Raw genomic sequence first — 15,765 nt, forward strand, 5'->3', positions numbered from 1 at the left:
GAGTACCTACAGCCACATTGCCTCTAGGAAGAGAAACCGACTCGGGGTAGAGCGTGCCAATGACCTTGTCTTCGTCCGCGCGAACTTGCGAATGCTTTGCAAGAGCGTGACCAAGAAGGTAGATCCCTTCACCGAGTGGGAGATGAGTCAACAAGAAGAGTAACAAGAGGATGAGGTGCAAGAGCAGCATGCCAGTGAGGGTGAGACTGAGGATGAGCTTGATGCTTCTTTGGCACAAGCTACCCATGACCATGAGGCGAGCACTTCACGTGGATGATCATTCATGGATCAGGATTCATGGGCCTTACTACTTAGCTCAAGCCTCTAGCCTCTAGACTTTAGCACTTTTATCATTGACTTGACTCATTTGAGTCCGTCCATGTATTCTGCCTCCTCAAGGCTTAGTCCTGACTCTTGAGTCATGACTCATTTTGTAATCTACTTAATTATTAATACAATCAACCGTGAACGCCTTCACTCTTTGATTGGCGTATTTTGTTAATATGACTCAAAAGCTTACCATTTTAGTGTAAATTTGTGCTCATTTTGATGTACTTCCAAAGTAGAATAAGTGTAGAGTAGAAAAACTTTTAAAAAAAGTATTCTTTGAGTGCCGTTCTCTCCCCCGTCCCCGTTCCCTACTTATGGTCGTCCCCCGTCCCGTCCCCGTCCCCTGTCACCGTCCCCCGTCCCATGTGACTATGCCCTGTCAGTATCACTTTTTCGAACTGCGGCAAAGTAAGCTTCAAATCGATGCAACCATGAATAAAGAGTTGTGGGGTCAAGTTTACCATTATACTTACTGAAATTCATTTTCTCGAGAAAATGATTTGAGGAAGCCGTTGGTGTCAGTCTTGCGTCCAAAGCCACAAGGTATCGCTCATGTTCCACGCGTCGCATGGCGTCGTCTTCACGTTGTCGAATCTCCATTGCACGCATCTGCAACTCAAGCATCGAACTCGGCTGCGGTCGTGACCCTTCGAAAGGGTCCCTTTGTAGAGAATCTGGAATCTGGGAAACGGAAGGAGACGGAGGAGGAGACAGAAAACGCGGAGCTGGAGAACGGATGCGCTCTTCCAGAGCCAATATTTGTGCCTTCTGCTCTTCCAATTTCGTACTCTTGTCTGCAATTGCTTGCATCATCTTTTGAAACATCTCTGGTACACTCATGCCTAATACCGTAGATGGACTACCTTGTGCACTTCAGTCCCAAGGTTCTTGGTCTCTCTCGTCATCGTAGCTCACCATAGCAAGAAAATGCACTACCTTTCCGGAGCGCACTCTAACCATCCACTATGTGTGTGGGAGACTTCCGGAGGCTGAAACCAACCGTCCTTCAAGGGACAAGAGTCACTCCGAAAGGGTTGGTCCACCGGAGTCTGAAAACCAACCACATGAGCGAGAAAAAATTTATGGTTTCTTGCTGAATATTTACACTTGAAGTAGGCTCTGATACCACTGTGTCACATGGAAGCTTCGGGGGGAATCAGTAATTTCAATGCTTAGAAATCAGCAAACGTTTCACGACGAGAATAATGCACAAAACTAAAAATAGAGAGGGAGAGAGAGAGAGAGAGAGAGAGAGAGAGAGGGAGGGAGGGAGAAGAGAACACAGTATTGGGTCCTGAATACCCTCTGTAGGGCCCCACCACGGATGGTGTATTTGCTTTTATTAGAATAATGCAAAATTTGAAAATAAAAGACTGATTGAATCTATTTTGATTGAGATAGATCTTTGCCCTTGACCTTCAAACCTTCACCCTTGCGTTAGCTTCTCCCTTGGTTGTCTTGGCTCTTGAGTAGCTAGGGCACCTTGTGAATTATGAGTTAAATGAACTGAATTTATGGCTGGGCTTTATATACCCCTTCATGATGGTGGTCAGCCCGTTCTGCACGAGCCTTTTTGCTAAAAAAAGCTCACGACCAGTAGCAATAGCATTTAATGCTAATAAAAACCCATCGTTTCACACCTATGGAGGCTGGCCACCTATGCGCATATGGTCTGGCTGCTGGGCAACCATGCACATGCAGTGTGGGGCTGCCCCCCACACAGCCGACTGGCTGGGCGGGGCTCATGGCCCTGTCGACTGCCTGGCCAGGGCCCCTAGGGCTGGCCGACACAGCCCAAGCTAGGGCAAGTGGGCACATCATGGGGTCCTCCTGGCCCCTTGGGGTGGTTCTAAACCTCCCCATGTCCACTACATAAGCCTTAGGCTTGGCTCTGGGGTAGCCCTATGGGTTGGCCCCTATTCTACATGCAAAACTACATGTCTACACAGAGGTCTCGCATCCAGTATCATACCAGATACACAGAACCACTGACATCATTCCAAAGGGAGACTCACAGCGCCGACTAGCACTGCTTCATGTGCAGGACAATGCACACCTGACCTCGAGTGTAACTTGGTTGAACACAATGCTAATCAATACACTTAAATACACTAAGATTTGATGGACACTTGCTCAAAATACAAGAAGTAAATTGCTGAATTGACAAGAGACACACAATGAGCCGGAACGGTCGACCCCTCTATTGATCTTGGGAGAATCAAGTACATAGTGTCATGGGCATTCTGACCAAATTTCCATACCAATGCATATGAATACAGTATTGCAAACAAGTGGTTGTCGATGTAGACTTGCAACCCACACTACCCTCTCAAGTGCCCATGTTCCCTACCATCTGCTCTCTATTGTTCCACCAACACATGGTAGCAACAATCTACAAGAGAGCACGTAGGACAAGAGAACACTACACAGGGTATGTGATCTTGTAATCCGGTTCCTCCCTCCTGCTACTTGCTCCCATATTTAAGCATAAAAGCTTACCAATAGCAAGTAGAGTCGATGACAACGGAAGTCTTTGCGATGGAAGTCCTTGGAGTGTTGAGATCTTTGATTTGTTGCCTTTCTTCGCGACAAAAATCTTCAAGAGGATGAAGGGAACCTTGGGAAAGCTTCCCCTATGGTTCAACTTGGGAAAGGAAGGCTGAAATTAGGGTTTTCAGCAAAAAGACCAGAAATTACAGCAAAAATGAGAGTTGTTTTGCAGTCATTGGGAGTGAGTAGGAGAGTGATTAGCACTTGGAAACACTCTTGGAAGCTTGGAAAACACCCTAGCAAGTTGGGTATGGCTATGGAGAGCTTGGAAATGAAGAGAAATGGTGGAAAAACAGAGTTTTCAGCCTCCAAAAACCTTCATGAAGAGAAAACACGAATTTTCTCTTAATAAGTAAGTGAATTGGGATCCAATCACGTGAAGGGACATGGGGAGATGCCCATTTATGAGTAAAAGGGGAGGATCAGGTCCTGGACATTGAGTCTTGTCCGCCTCGGGACTTCAGTGAGTGTGAACTTGGAAGCGGTCATAATTTATAAGTGACTTTTGGGCGCCCAAACTTTAATGAAGTGGGAACGCACTCACTTATAAATATTGGTCAAGTCCTAAGGGCTATTTGAGCCTAGATTGGGTAATACTTACCATCTGTTCACATGCCACACAACCATGTCAGCAGACAGTTTCACACGCACAGTTCACGGGCGGGCGTCCCCTTACCGGGAACTACACATTGGTCAAGCAAGCATGAAAACAACATGCAATTTCAATTGCAAGCAAGCACATAAAGATGCTATGCAATGCCGCATTGGTATGGACAATCCTCGTTCATGAGACTATACCAAAATAGACGTGCTCCAGGCAAGTACACGAGGTACCAGACCCAATGGAACAATCCACCAAGCATTTCCAAGCATGTACACGGAGGCACAAGTCCCAATGGAAAGCCAAGTCTACAGTATCAGATGAGTGGCATCAATCCCCGGCATAAACAACTGCCATGGACACCAGTCCAATGTACATACATGATAAGAAAGCACGGGTGGACCAATTGGGTGGCCAAATGGTGACATCCCCCCCGGCTTCTAAACAGTTGTCCGCAACTGAAAAGCATCCAAATATGTCTGAAGCACATGCGGGCAATCTTTGAAGAACTCTTCATCTACCCATTTAGCATCAATGGGAAGATCGTTCCTAAACTTGACTAGGTAATGCCTCACAACTTTTCCTGCAGCAAGCTTGCGTTCCTTGTGATACACAATTTGCTCTGGCTGCAAGATCTCCTCAAGCTCATCCACTTCTGGTGGATCCTCAATGACCATTTCACTAGGCTCTGGCCCTACATACTTGAGAAGGAGACTCACATGAAAAGCATTGTGTATGTGCCAATGACTAGGTAATGCCAATCTGAAAGCCACTTCATTGATCTTCACAATCACTCGAAAAGGCCCATAGTACCTGGTTGCAAGCGTAGGATATGCACCCTCTTTGCCAGGCCTCTTTGCAAGTCTTGCTTTCTCAAATTTCAGCAATACCCAATCATTCTCTTTAACATCCAATTGCCTTCTATGCTTGTCGGCAGCCTTTTTATGCTTGTCTTGTGACCTTGCAATGGCTGTCCTCACCTGAGCAAAAGCAATATCCAAGTCTCTTACATACTCATCAGCTGCAAATATCTCATCCTTTGTGCGAAGGATGGGTGGCAAAACCACCTTACCATAAACAATCTCAAACGGGGCCTTTCCCGTAGATACATGCACCGTGTTGTTGTATGCAAATTCTACAAGCGGTAAGTACTTCTCCCAAGAAGACTTCTGATCCGCCACATAACATTTCAAGAGATCCAACACGGCTGAATTTGCAACCTCACTTTGCCCATTCGTTTGAGGGTGATAAGCTGATGAGAAGTCCAATTTGGTGCCCATATTATCAAATAAGGCCCGCCGAAAGAGACTTGAAGTCCTGGGATCTCTATCCCCCACAATAGACTTCGGCATTCCATGATGTTTGAACACTTGTGCAAGATATATTTTAACCATATACTCAGCTTTGATGGTCTTTTTGACCGGCAAGAAATGAGCTTGCTTGCTAAACATGTCCACAATTGTCCAAATTGCATCATTACCCTGTTGGATACGTGGCAAGTCCATAATGAAATCCATTGTAATACTTTTCTATGGCTGCGTGGGAATAGGCAATGGCTGAAGCAAACCTGGTGCCTTTTGCCTATCAAATTTGACTTTTTGACAGGTGATACATGCACGTACATGTGCCTCTATGTCCTTCCGCATACCTAGCCAAAAGAAATACCGTTCAATCATGTGCGTAGTAGGCATTATGCCTCTATGACCAGCATATGGAGGAGCATGGCACTCATCCAAAACCTTTTGCCTCATGTCAGACACCACACATAGGCAATTATCTTTCATGAGATAACCCGCTTTGATCACATATGAGGCATGTGCATGACCAGCCATCAAATCAGCCCAAATAGTGGCAAAATCAGCATCCGTATGATACAAATCACGCATGGTAGACAAGTCCCCATGAAAGGCAACCGAGATAGCTACTACATACGGCTTTCGTGACAATGCATCGCCCACTACATTCTTCTTTCCCGGGGTGTGCAAGATCTGAAAATGAAACATAGAGAGGAAATTGGCCATCCTCATATGCTTCTCTGACAACTTAGTTTGAGTAAGAAAATACCTCAAACTCTGGTGATCTGTCTTCACAGTGAAATCAGCCCCAAGAAGGTAATGTTTCCATATAGTAAGTGCATGAATTACAGCCAAGAGCTCTTTCTCATAAATGCCAAGAGATAGCTCTGCATCATGCAATCTACGACTCTCATAAGCCACGGCATGTCCCTCTTGATTAAGGACAGCTCCTATGCAATTTCCAGATGCATCACATTCCACACAAAAAGGCTTTTGCAAATCCGGAATGATCAACACTAGACCATGAGTAGTTGCATCTTTCAATTTGAGGAATGCATCTCTCTCTATATTAGTCCATTTGAACATGGCCTTCTTCTTTGTCAAATCATGTAAAGGAGAAGCAATCCATGCAAAGTGCCGAATGAACCTGCGGTAGTAAGAGCATAATCCAAGAAAACTACGGATCTCATGCACTGAACTCAATTCGGGCCAATTCGGAATCGTATCAATCTTTGCAAGATCCATCCGGACTCCATCTTTGGACACAATATGCCCAAGATAATGTATCTCTGACAAGAAGAACTCGCTCTTCTTTGCATTTATGAAGAGTTTATGCTTATAGAGCTCTTCCAAAACAATAGCCAAATGAGCTTTATGCTCTTCTTCGGTCTTCGAGAAGACTAGGATGTCATCAAAGAAGACACCTGTAAATTTCCTGTACCCACGGAATATGCGATCCATCATTCTATTGAATATAGACGGGGCATTTGTAAGACCAAAAGGCATAACAAGATACTCATAAAGCCCAAATGCTGTCCTAAAAGCAGTTTTGTGTACATCTTCAGACACTACACGCACTTGATGATATCCACTCTTGAGATCAATTCAGCTAAAGCATGCCGATCCATCCAACTTGTCAAGGATGTCGTCTATGCGTGGAATCGGAAACCGATTCTTGATGGTAAGCTTATTCAAAGCTCTATAATCCACACACATACGAAAGGATCCATCCTTCTTTTGAACCAAGAGGACGGGTGAACAATATGAGGAAGAGCTTGGCTAAACCAAACCCTTCTCAAGAAGCTCATTCACTTGCTTCATGATCTCCTCTTTTTGGGATGCGCTCACACGATAGGCTGGCCTATTAGGTGGTGAGCTACCCGGCACAAGATCAATGCGATGATCTTCCGGTCGTACAGGTGGTAACTCATTTGGTAACTCATCAGCAAAACAATCATTGTGCTCCTGCAAAAATTTCAGCGTATCATTACTAACAGTGTTTACATGTACATTATTTTCCTCAACATGATCTCATACAAAAATCAAGTACGCAAAAACACTCTTTTTCATTACTTTCTTAATTTGTACATGAGATACAAGGGGAATGGTATCACCCTCTTCACCAGCATCAATTACATGCTCTCGGTCTTTATGCATGAAGGTGATCCTGTTGGTTGTGTAAGCCTTGCACGGATCAATACGTGTATGCCAAGGCTTTCCAAGCAATACATCACAACCATTCAAAGGTGCCACAAGAAAATCCTCATGATCCACATAGCCTTGAATGTGTATGCGCAACTTGCCAAAAATAGGCATGACCTGCACTTCTCTACCAACAAAGACAGCCCCTGCTTCAATTTGAGGACCCATGTCTCCCACTTCAATACCCAAAGCAGCTGCCATCTGTGTGGATATGAAATTTTCAGATGCACAATTATCAAACATGAACAAAGTGGGCTGATCTTTGAGCTGTCCCCAAGCTTTACATACAACCCTATCTTTGCTATCATGTGAAGTGTTGCCCTGCACATCCGGAACCATATGCACATTAGGCTTTGATGTATTTGCATTATCACGCTTCTTCTTGTTTGGGCATGCCTTTGCAATATGCTCGGTGCTACCACAAGTAAAGCATTTCCCCTCACTCATATATTGCTTTTTCTGTTCCGGAGTGAGACCATAGTCTCTCAGTTTGAAGGGACGCTTCTTGGTAGTGTTATTTTGAGCCTTTAGACCATTTTTATCTTGGTTTTGGTCCTTTTTAGGTGGCTGTCCATCATTTTGCAGGTTTTGGACAGCCCTCTCTTTGCCTTGAAATGAGGGTTTAGCCTTATTGGATCGACTCAATTTGAGTTCCAATTGCTCGGTGGCAGTGGCGGCTGCGATTAATTGGTATAAGGTATAACCAAGATACATTTGTAGTCCTGCTTTGTACACGGGTTGCAATCCCGATTGAAACCTTCTCTTCCTTTCCGCCTCGGTGACATGCATAAATGGAGACACCTCCAAAAGCACTTTCCAAAACTTTTGTACATATGCATTTACCGATTCCCCCTCATTTTGCTTTACCCAATCCCACTTCATTGTTATCTCGCTCAATGCATTGGGAGGCAAGAATTGAGCATAGAACCTCTCCTTGAACTCTTCCCATGATCTAACAGGATTCGGTGAGAGCTTCTCCGTGAGCCACCAATGGGCAGCAGTGCCTTTCATGAACATGCTTACATGCCGGATCATGGATTTCTGAGTGAAATCCTCATCACTGAAAGCAATATCAAACTGAGCAATAAAAGCAAGTGCCTTTGATGCATCATATTCCCCATGATATGTGTCAAACTTCACATATTTATCTCCGGCTTTGAAGTCACGAGACTTTGATGCATGTGTGTGCATTCTCAACATGTTTTCCCCCATGTTTGTCCATTGGAACAGCCCCTGTGATTGGCATCATTTGTGAACCAAAAGGTGATGCATAAGGCATAGATACATGTGCCCTGTAAGCATGAGGCATGGCTGGCCCCTCAACATGCATTGATACATTTTCAGCCATAACTTCTCCCTCACGAGCACACTCGAAAGCATGAGTGGCATGAGAGATACGCGGAATACCTGCACCAACAGAAAATTGCAGCCCATGATGCATGTGTTATGCATGCACATTTTCAGCCGGCAATGGCATTTGACATACATTTTGACCACTGCCATAAACATTGTATCCTTCATGAACTACATAAGGTGTTCCTGCATGGCGTGAAGTCACTGATTGTTCCTCTCCCATAGCATGGAGATTCATCCTCTTAGACATAACTTCTTGTTCGGGCAAACAAGTGGTTGTCGATGTAGACTTGCAACCCACACTACCCTCTCAAGTGTCCATGTTCCCTACCATCTGCTCTCTATTGTTCCACCAACACATGGTAGCAACAATCTGCAAGAGAGCACGTAGGACAAGAGAACACTACACAGGGTATGTGATCTTGTAATCTGGTTCCTCCCTCCTGCTACTTGCTCCCATATTTAAGCATAAAAGCTTACCAATAGCAAGTAGAGTCGATGACAACGGAAGTCTTCGCGATGGAAGTCCTTGGAGTGTTGAGATCTTTGATTTGTCGCCTTTCGTCGCCACAAAAGTCTTCAAGAGGATGAAGGGAACCTTGGGAAAGCTTCCCCTATGGTTCAACTTGGGAAAGGAAGGCTGAAATTAGGGTTTTCAGCAAAAAGACCAGAAATTACAGCAAAAATGAGAGTTGTTTTGCTGAATTTCAGTCATTGGGAGTGAGTAGGAGAGTGATTAGCACTTGGAAACACTCTTGGAAGCTTGGAAAACACCCTAGCAAGTTGGGTATGGCTATGGAGAGCTTGGAAATGGAGAGAAATGGTGGAAAAACAGAGTTTTCAGCCTCCAAAAACCTTCATGAGGACAAAACACGAATTTTCTCTTAATAAGTAAGTGAATTGGGGTCCAATCAAGTGAAGGGACATGGGGAGACAAGTGAAGGGACATGAGGAGATGCCCATTTATGAGTAAAAGGGGAGGATCAGGTCCTGAACATTGAGTCTTGTCCGCCTCGGGACTTCAGTGAGTGTGAACTTGGAAGCGGTCATAATTTATAAGTGACTTTTGGGCGCCCAAACTTTAATGAAGTGGGAACGCACTCACTTATAAATATTGGCCAAGTCCTAAGGGCTATTTGAGCCTAGATTGGGTAATACTTACCATCTGTTCACATGCCACACAACCATGTCAGCAGACAATTTCACACGCACGGTTCACGGGCGGGCGTCCCCTTACCGAGAACTACACATTGGTCAACAAGCATGAAAACAGCATGCAATTTCAATTGCAAGCAAGCACATAAAGATGCTATGCAATGCAGCATTGGTATGGACAATCCCCGTTCATGAGACTATACCAAAATAGACGTGCTTCAGGCAAGTACACGAGGTACCAGACCCAATGGAACACCAATCCACCAAGCATTTCCGGGCATCTACACGGAGACACAAGTCCCAACGAAAAGCCAAGTCTATAGTATCACATGAGTGGTATCAATCCCTGGCATAAACAACTGCCATGGACACCAGTCCAATGTACATACATGATAAGAAAGCACGGGTGGACCAATTGGGTGGCCAAATGGTGACATCGGGCGCATGTGCAGGACAATGCACATGTCACCAGGAGGTGAAACTTTTTGCAGTTGTTTTCTTTATTTACATTTCTTTATGAATATATATATTTTTCTTTTCTTTCTTTGGTTGCTGTTGTTTTCCCCCAGGATCTCTTGGAAGGGCTTGGGCCATTGCAATGTCAGAATGGGTCAGCCAGTGGGACTTTGGACCAGTGGTTGGCTAAGCCTGAGAACTGCACTGAAAGATGAATGACAGTGTCCAGGACATGGCCACTGAATGAGGGCATAGGCCGGTTTACACTAGTAAGTGGCCGCCACCGAAATGTGAATGTATCTTGAATTCTAAGCAAATTCTGAAGTGACCATAGTGGTCAAAGATGGTCAGGAGACCAGAAGGAATGCAGATGACATCATCCCTAAAATCTAGGAAACTGCTATTTTTGGCAGTGTCGGAATTGAAGAGTCTTCGCGTCAGTTTGTGCAGAATGTCAAGGGGACCAAAAGCTGGCAAAGGACTGTTGTGAGAGTGTGAACCAGTCAGGAGATTTTTAGCTTGGAAGATTGCATGTGGAAAAGGCTTAAAAATGTGCCGAGTGTCAAATTTATGTGCATTTTCCACACTCGGAAGGGGGAAGCGTGGGATTTTGGGCTGAATGAGGCTCATTTGCAGCCATTATGGTGGATTGTTGTAGGTTAAGAGCTATTGTGGTGCACTCCCTTGCCCTGCAACACATGTATTGAGGGTTGAGCTTGCTCCCCACAGCCTCTCTCTCTCTCTCTTTCTCTTGCAGACTATGGTAATGCTCTCATCAGATAAAATCAAGTACAGTTGTGTGAATTTCATGCTTATATGCAAAGGCTAGTTGCCTCCTTGAACAGAACCGGTGTAGTTAGTTCCTACACCAAAGCAGGGACGGAAGAGGGTAATAACCTCTTCAATACAACGCTGTTTCAGCACTGTTTAGGTGCTGTTTTTGGGCTGTTATGTTGCCCGATTGATGCCAGAATGCAGTAGGACTTTGCTAAAGTCTTCCAGGACAGTACAAGGGTTAATTTGGGCTGAAAACAGGTCTGTGCAGAAAATTACAGCAAGCTGAATTGTGATGTTTTGGACTCCATTGGGTAGTCTCATGCCTATGGAAGTGAGCCTGTCAGTTGGGACTCATTCTGAGATGTTATGGAACAGTTTTAGTGCAGTTATGCTGGCAAATTTCTCCCAGAATTTGTAAAACTGAGCTGGTGCAAGTAGAGTGCTCTGTTGCACTCGTGCTTTGTATTTTCCAACTTTTTAACAATAAAGAAATACCGCAAGGGGCGCCGGACTTCGGGGCCAATGTGTTGTTGAGCGAGGGAGCGAGGATTCTGTGATTGTGTGTCTGAGTAAGTCCAGGTTATTTGTGAATGAATTACCGCTTTATGTGTCCATAGACCGGTTTTATGGTTCCATTGCCGGGATAGGGTCCTCTTTTCTGCAAGAGCCCAGACACGGATTGCATTGGGTGAACAAGAGACACACGCAGAGAGGTACAGCTGATTACAGGTGAGAAAGATTACGAGATCTTTCTTTGGATACAGGATTTCTTTGAGGGCTCAGTAGACAGCATGGCAGATAAGGGAAAAGGAAACCTCCCGGCAAAAGAGAGTTCCTCTTCTACCCGCCGACACCGTAGAGAGATGAGAGGTGCCAGAGTGTCAGCATCTGAGCGGACACAGCCATTGTCACAGCCAGCCATGTCAGTAGAAGAACAGGAACAAGAGGATTTATTTCATGCGCAGCTCCTGAGCATGGTTGGTACCTTTGAACAGCTGGTGAAGAATCCCAGGATGAAGAGATATTTGCAGTCAAGGACAGGGGATTCCCAAGCTGAATCATCTCAGCATGCAGTTGAGAGGGCACAGGAACAAGTGCCAAGGATGCCACAGCATGTAGAGCAGACACCAGCAGTGGCAGCTGATCCAGTGCAGCATGTTACACAGGCACAGGATCAGGCAGTTAATGGTCAGGACAGTAATGCACAAATGGTTCTGCCGACCATTCCTCCTTTGGTTGCTGCCCAACCTGGTTATTTTGGTGGTGGGTCTATTTTCCAGGCCATGGCTAGACCGCCCACAGCTTTGCCAGGTTTGATGCCAAGAGGGTCACCAGGACTGATGCCTACAGAATTTGTGAACCCTCTTTATGCCAACATAGGTGTGCAGCCTGGACTTCAGACACATTTCAGTCCAGTTTTGATGCCTGCAGCACCTGTTAATATGGCTGAATTTTCTCAGCCTAGTGGACAAAGGGCAGCAAGGACTGGTGCAGAGAAAGTGCAGAAGGATTTACCATTCTTACAGCCGCCAGTCTATGATTACTTGACCCCCAAGAGCAGTAAGCAAAAGGATTACAAAGAAGGTGGTCAAGCAGTCAAGTTTGAGACTTTCAGTGGGATGCAGGACAAATTGAAAGCGTTGACTTTCATTCAACAGTTTGATGCAGCATTCACTGGAGGCAACTTCATAGAGTCTTCTAAGGTGCCGAAGGCTGCTACTTTCTTGAAAGCTAACGCATTGCAGTGGTGGACCTCACTGTTGATGCAAGGACAGGCACCTGCTACATGGGTCCAATTCAAGCAGCAGTTCTCTTTTGCATGGCTGACAAACACTTTTGAAGTGGATGTGCTGACAGCATATCACAAACTGGATGCAGCTAATTGTGCAAATCTGGAAGAGTACAATAAGAAGTTTTGGGATGCACTCTTGCCAGTAACTTCTTACAGGACAGTGCCATTGACAGAGCAAATAGAGAAGTACTGATGTGGTTTGCCCAAAGAGATCAGGGATTACTGTATTAAGACCAATGTTTCCAACATGACTCAACTAATTGAGAATGCAAACATGGCTAATGCACTGCTTCAGGGAGGTTCAGGTGGTTTCAAGAGCACAGTGAAGAAGGAACCTTAAGGCAAAGGACAGAAGAGGCCACTGTATAGCAAGTCATTTGAAGAGAGAAAGGCATTGATGCAAGCTGGGAAATGTTTCATCTGTGAACAGAAAGGGCATATGGCTGCAAAATGTCCACAACAGCCAACAAAAGATGCGGAGGATAAACAAGGGCCACCCAAGAAGAAGACAATGCCGAGTGCAGGATTGATACCTGACATGGTTGGTGACCAGCCATGTGATGATGCGACAGAATTGTGCAGAGCATGGGGTAAAATCAGAGATGCTACAGTGCTGATTTTCTTTGATCCTGGTGCTCGAGCCAACTTTATTTCACCGGCATTGGCAGCCAAGTTGGGAATTCGTGCTGAAGAGATGGGACCAGTTGGACAGGCTGATTTGGCATGCCCTGGGCATTCAGTTCCTGTCACTCCTATACTTGGCAAACTTCGCATGCATATACAGAGTTATGTCGACACAGAGGAGTTTCTTATCATGCCCTTGGAAGGATGTGATGTCCTATTGGGAATTCCATGGTGTCATAGGAAACATGCAATGTTGGATGCTTTCAACAGGAAAATCACAATTGTACATAGGGACAAGACTCATGTTCTGGATGTGAAGCTGGAAGGAGAGTCTGTCCCAGTTATTTCTGCTTTTTGAACCTGAATTTTGAATGACCTGTCACCTGTACATTTGTATTATATGTTTGGCAATGTACAGTTTTGACATTTGTTGTCAATGACTTAATCAATGAATGAACTTTCAGTGCTTTGAAGCTGTATCTGTTACACTTCAATGAATGATTATACGTGTTGTGACACTAATAGTGCGGGGACACGTGCTATCGCCCTATGTTGCATCCGGAAACATGTATTTGAAAGGCTTGAACCTGCGATGACACAAATGGTAGTGGGGAATTCCTATCATCGCCCCGTGTCATCTGTTCGCAGGAGATACATGCGATGACACTAATCACCTGGGGAATCTTGTGATCGTCCTGTGTCATCCGTTTGCATGTGGACTTGCAATCGAGGTCGCTTGCTTCTTTCAAGAGGGGGGTATGTCACCAGGAGGTGAAACTTTTTGCAGTTGTTTTCTTTATTTACATTTCTTTATAAATATATATATTTTTCTTTTCTTTCTTTGGTTGCAGTTGTTTTCCCCCGGGATCTCTTGGAAGGGCTTGGGCCATTGCAATGTCAGAATGGGTCAACCAGTGGGACTTTGGACCAGTGGTTGGCTAAGCCTGAGAACTGCACTGAAAGATGAATGACAGTGTCCAGGACATGGCCACTGAATGAGGGCATAGGCCGGTTTACACTAGTAAGTGGCCGCCACCGAAATGTGAATGTATCTTGAATTCTAAGCAAATTCTGAAGTGACCATAGTGGTCAAAGATGGTCAAGAGACCAGAAGGAATGCAGATGACATCATCCCTAAAATCTAGAAAACTGCTATTTTTGGCAGTGTTGGAATTGAAGAGTCTTCGCGTCAGTTTGTGCAGAATGTCAAGGGGACCAAAAGCTGGCAAAGGACTGTTGTGAGAGTGTGAACCAGTCAGGAGATTTTTAGCTTGGAAGATTGCATGTGGAAAAGGCTTAAAAATGTGCCGAGTGTCAAATTTATGTGCATTTTCCACACTGGGAAGGGGGAAGCGTGGGATTTTGGGCTGAATGAGGCTCATTTGCAGCCATTATGGTGGATTGTTGCAGGTTAAGAGCTATTGTGGTGCACTCCCTTGCCCTGCAACTCATGTATTGAGGGTTGAGCTTGCTCCCCACAGCCTCTCTCTCTCTCTCTTTCTCTTGCAGACTATGGCAATGCTCTCATCAGATAAAATCAGGTACAGTTGTGTGAATTTCATGCTTATATGCAAAGGCTAGTTGCCTCCTTGAACAGAACCGGTGTAGTTAGTTCCTACACCAAAGCAGGGACGGAAGAGGGTAATAACCTCTTCAATACAACGCTGTTTCAGCACTGTTTAGGTGCTGTTTTTGGGCTGTTATGTTGCCCGGTTGATGCCAGAATGCAGTAGGACTTTGCTAAAGTCTTCCAAGACAGTACAAGGGTTAATTTGGGCTGAAAACAGGTCTGTGCAGAAAATTACAGCAAGCTGAATTGTGATGTTTTGGACTCCATTGGGTAGTCTCATGCCTATGGAAGTGAGCCTGTCAGTTGGGACTCATTCTGAGATGTTATGGAACAGTTTTAGTGCAGTTATGCTGGCAAATTTCTCCCAGAATTTGTAAAACTGAGCTAGTGCAAGTAGAGTGCTCTGTTGCACTCGTGCTTTGTATTTTCCAACTTTTTAACAATAAAGAAATACAGCAAGGGGCGCCGGACTTCGGGGCCAATGTGTTGTTGAGCAAGGGAGCGAGGATTCTGTGATTGTGTGTCTGAGTAAGTCCAGGTTATTTGTGAATGAATTACCGCTTTATGTGTCCATAGACCGGTTTTAGCACACCTGACCTCGGATGCATGGAGTAGAACCCTAGCTGACTCGTCCCGGACTGGGCTCACATGGGACCAGTTTTCCACTCCAGGTCCTGCACCTTGTTCAAATATGTCCACGTGGCATCCGAGTGCGGGATGCACGTGACAGGTATCTTGTAGCATGCAATAGGTTGATCGTCGTAATGCACAACAAAGCCTTCTTTATACCCATGAGTTTATGCAATTCCACTTTGAGAGAGAAGAGAAGAGAAGAGAAGAGAGAGAGAGAGAGAGAGAGGATAGATAGTCGGCAGAGTATTGGATCCCAATTACCCACTACTCCCTCATCCCGCCCCCCCCCCCCCCCCCCCCTCTCTCTCTCTCTCTCCCTTGCAAGCAAGAGTATTTGCTTATATTTCTTTGGAGAACTTGTACAATGAATATGAATGATGACTGAGGACTACCAAACGCAAGGACGAAGTAGACTGAACGCAGGCTG

The 15,765-nt window shown here is 45.1% G+C and overlaps 2 protein-coding genes across 3 annotated transcripts in view; one reads left to right on the plus strand and one right to left on the minus strand.

Annotated features, from left to right (window-relative positions):
* The window catches only part of LOC147634191 (uncharacterized), a 78,269-nt gene that overhangs the window by 19,104 nt on the left and 43,400 nt on the right, over nt 1-15,765 (minus strand). The window lies entirely within an intron of this gene.
* On the plus strand, nt 10,891-12,704 carry LOC147634192 (uncharacterized). Its single transcript, XM_086804599.1, has 2 exons — nt 10,891-12,399; nt 12,577-12,704. Exons 1-2 carry the CDS (start codon nt 11,511-11,513, stop codon nt 12,702-12,704), a joined length of 1,017 nt encoding a protein of 338 aa, XP_086660725.1. The 5' UTR covers nt 10,891-11,510.

Source organism: Cibotium barometz, chromosome 11 (genome assembly GCF_041138505.1).
Source record: "Cibotium barometz isolate CiBa-2024 chromosome 11, ASM4113850v1, whole genome shotgun sequence".
In the NCBI taxonomy this organism is placed as follows: Eukaryota; Viridiplantae; Streptophyta; class Polypodiopsida; order Cyatheales; family Cibotiaceae; genus Cibotium; species Cibotium barometz.

Coding starts and splice junctions, on each gene's coding strand:
- LOC147634192 (XM_086804599.1), top strand. CDS start 11,511: ATGGCAGATAAGGGAAAAGGAAACCTCCCGGCAAAAGAGAGTTCCTCT. Junction 12,400..12,576: donor TGATGCAGCATTCACTGGAG/GCAACTTCATAG, acceptor ATGTGCTGACAG/CATATCACAAACTGGATGCA.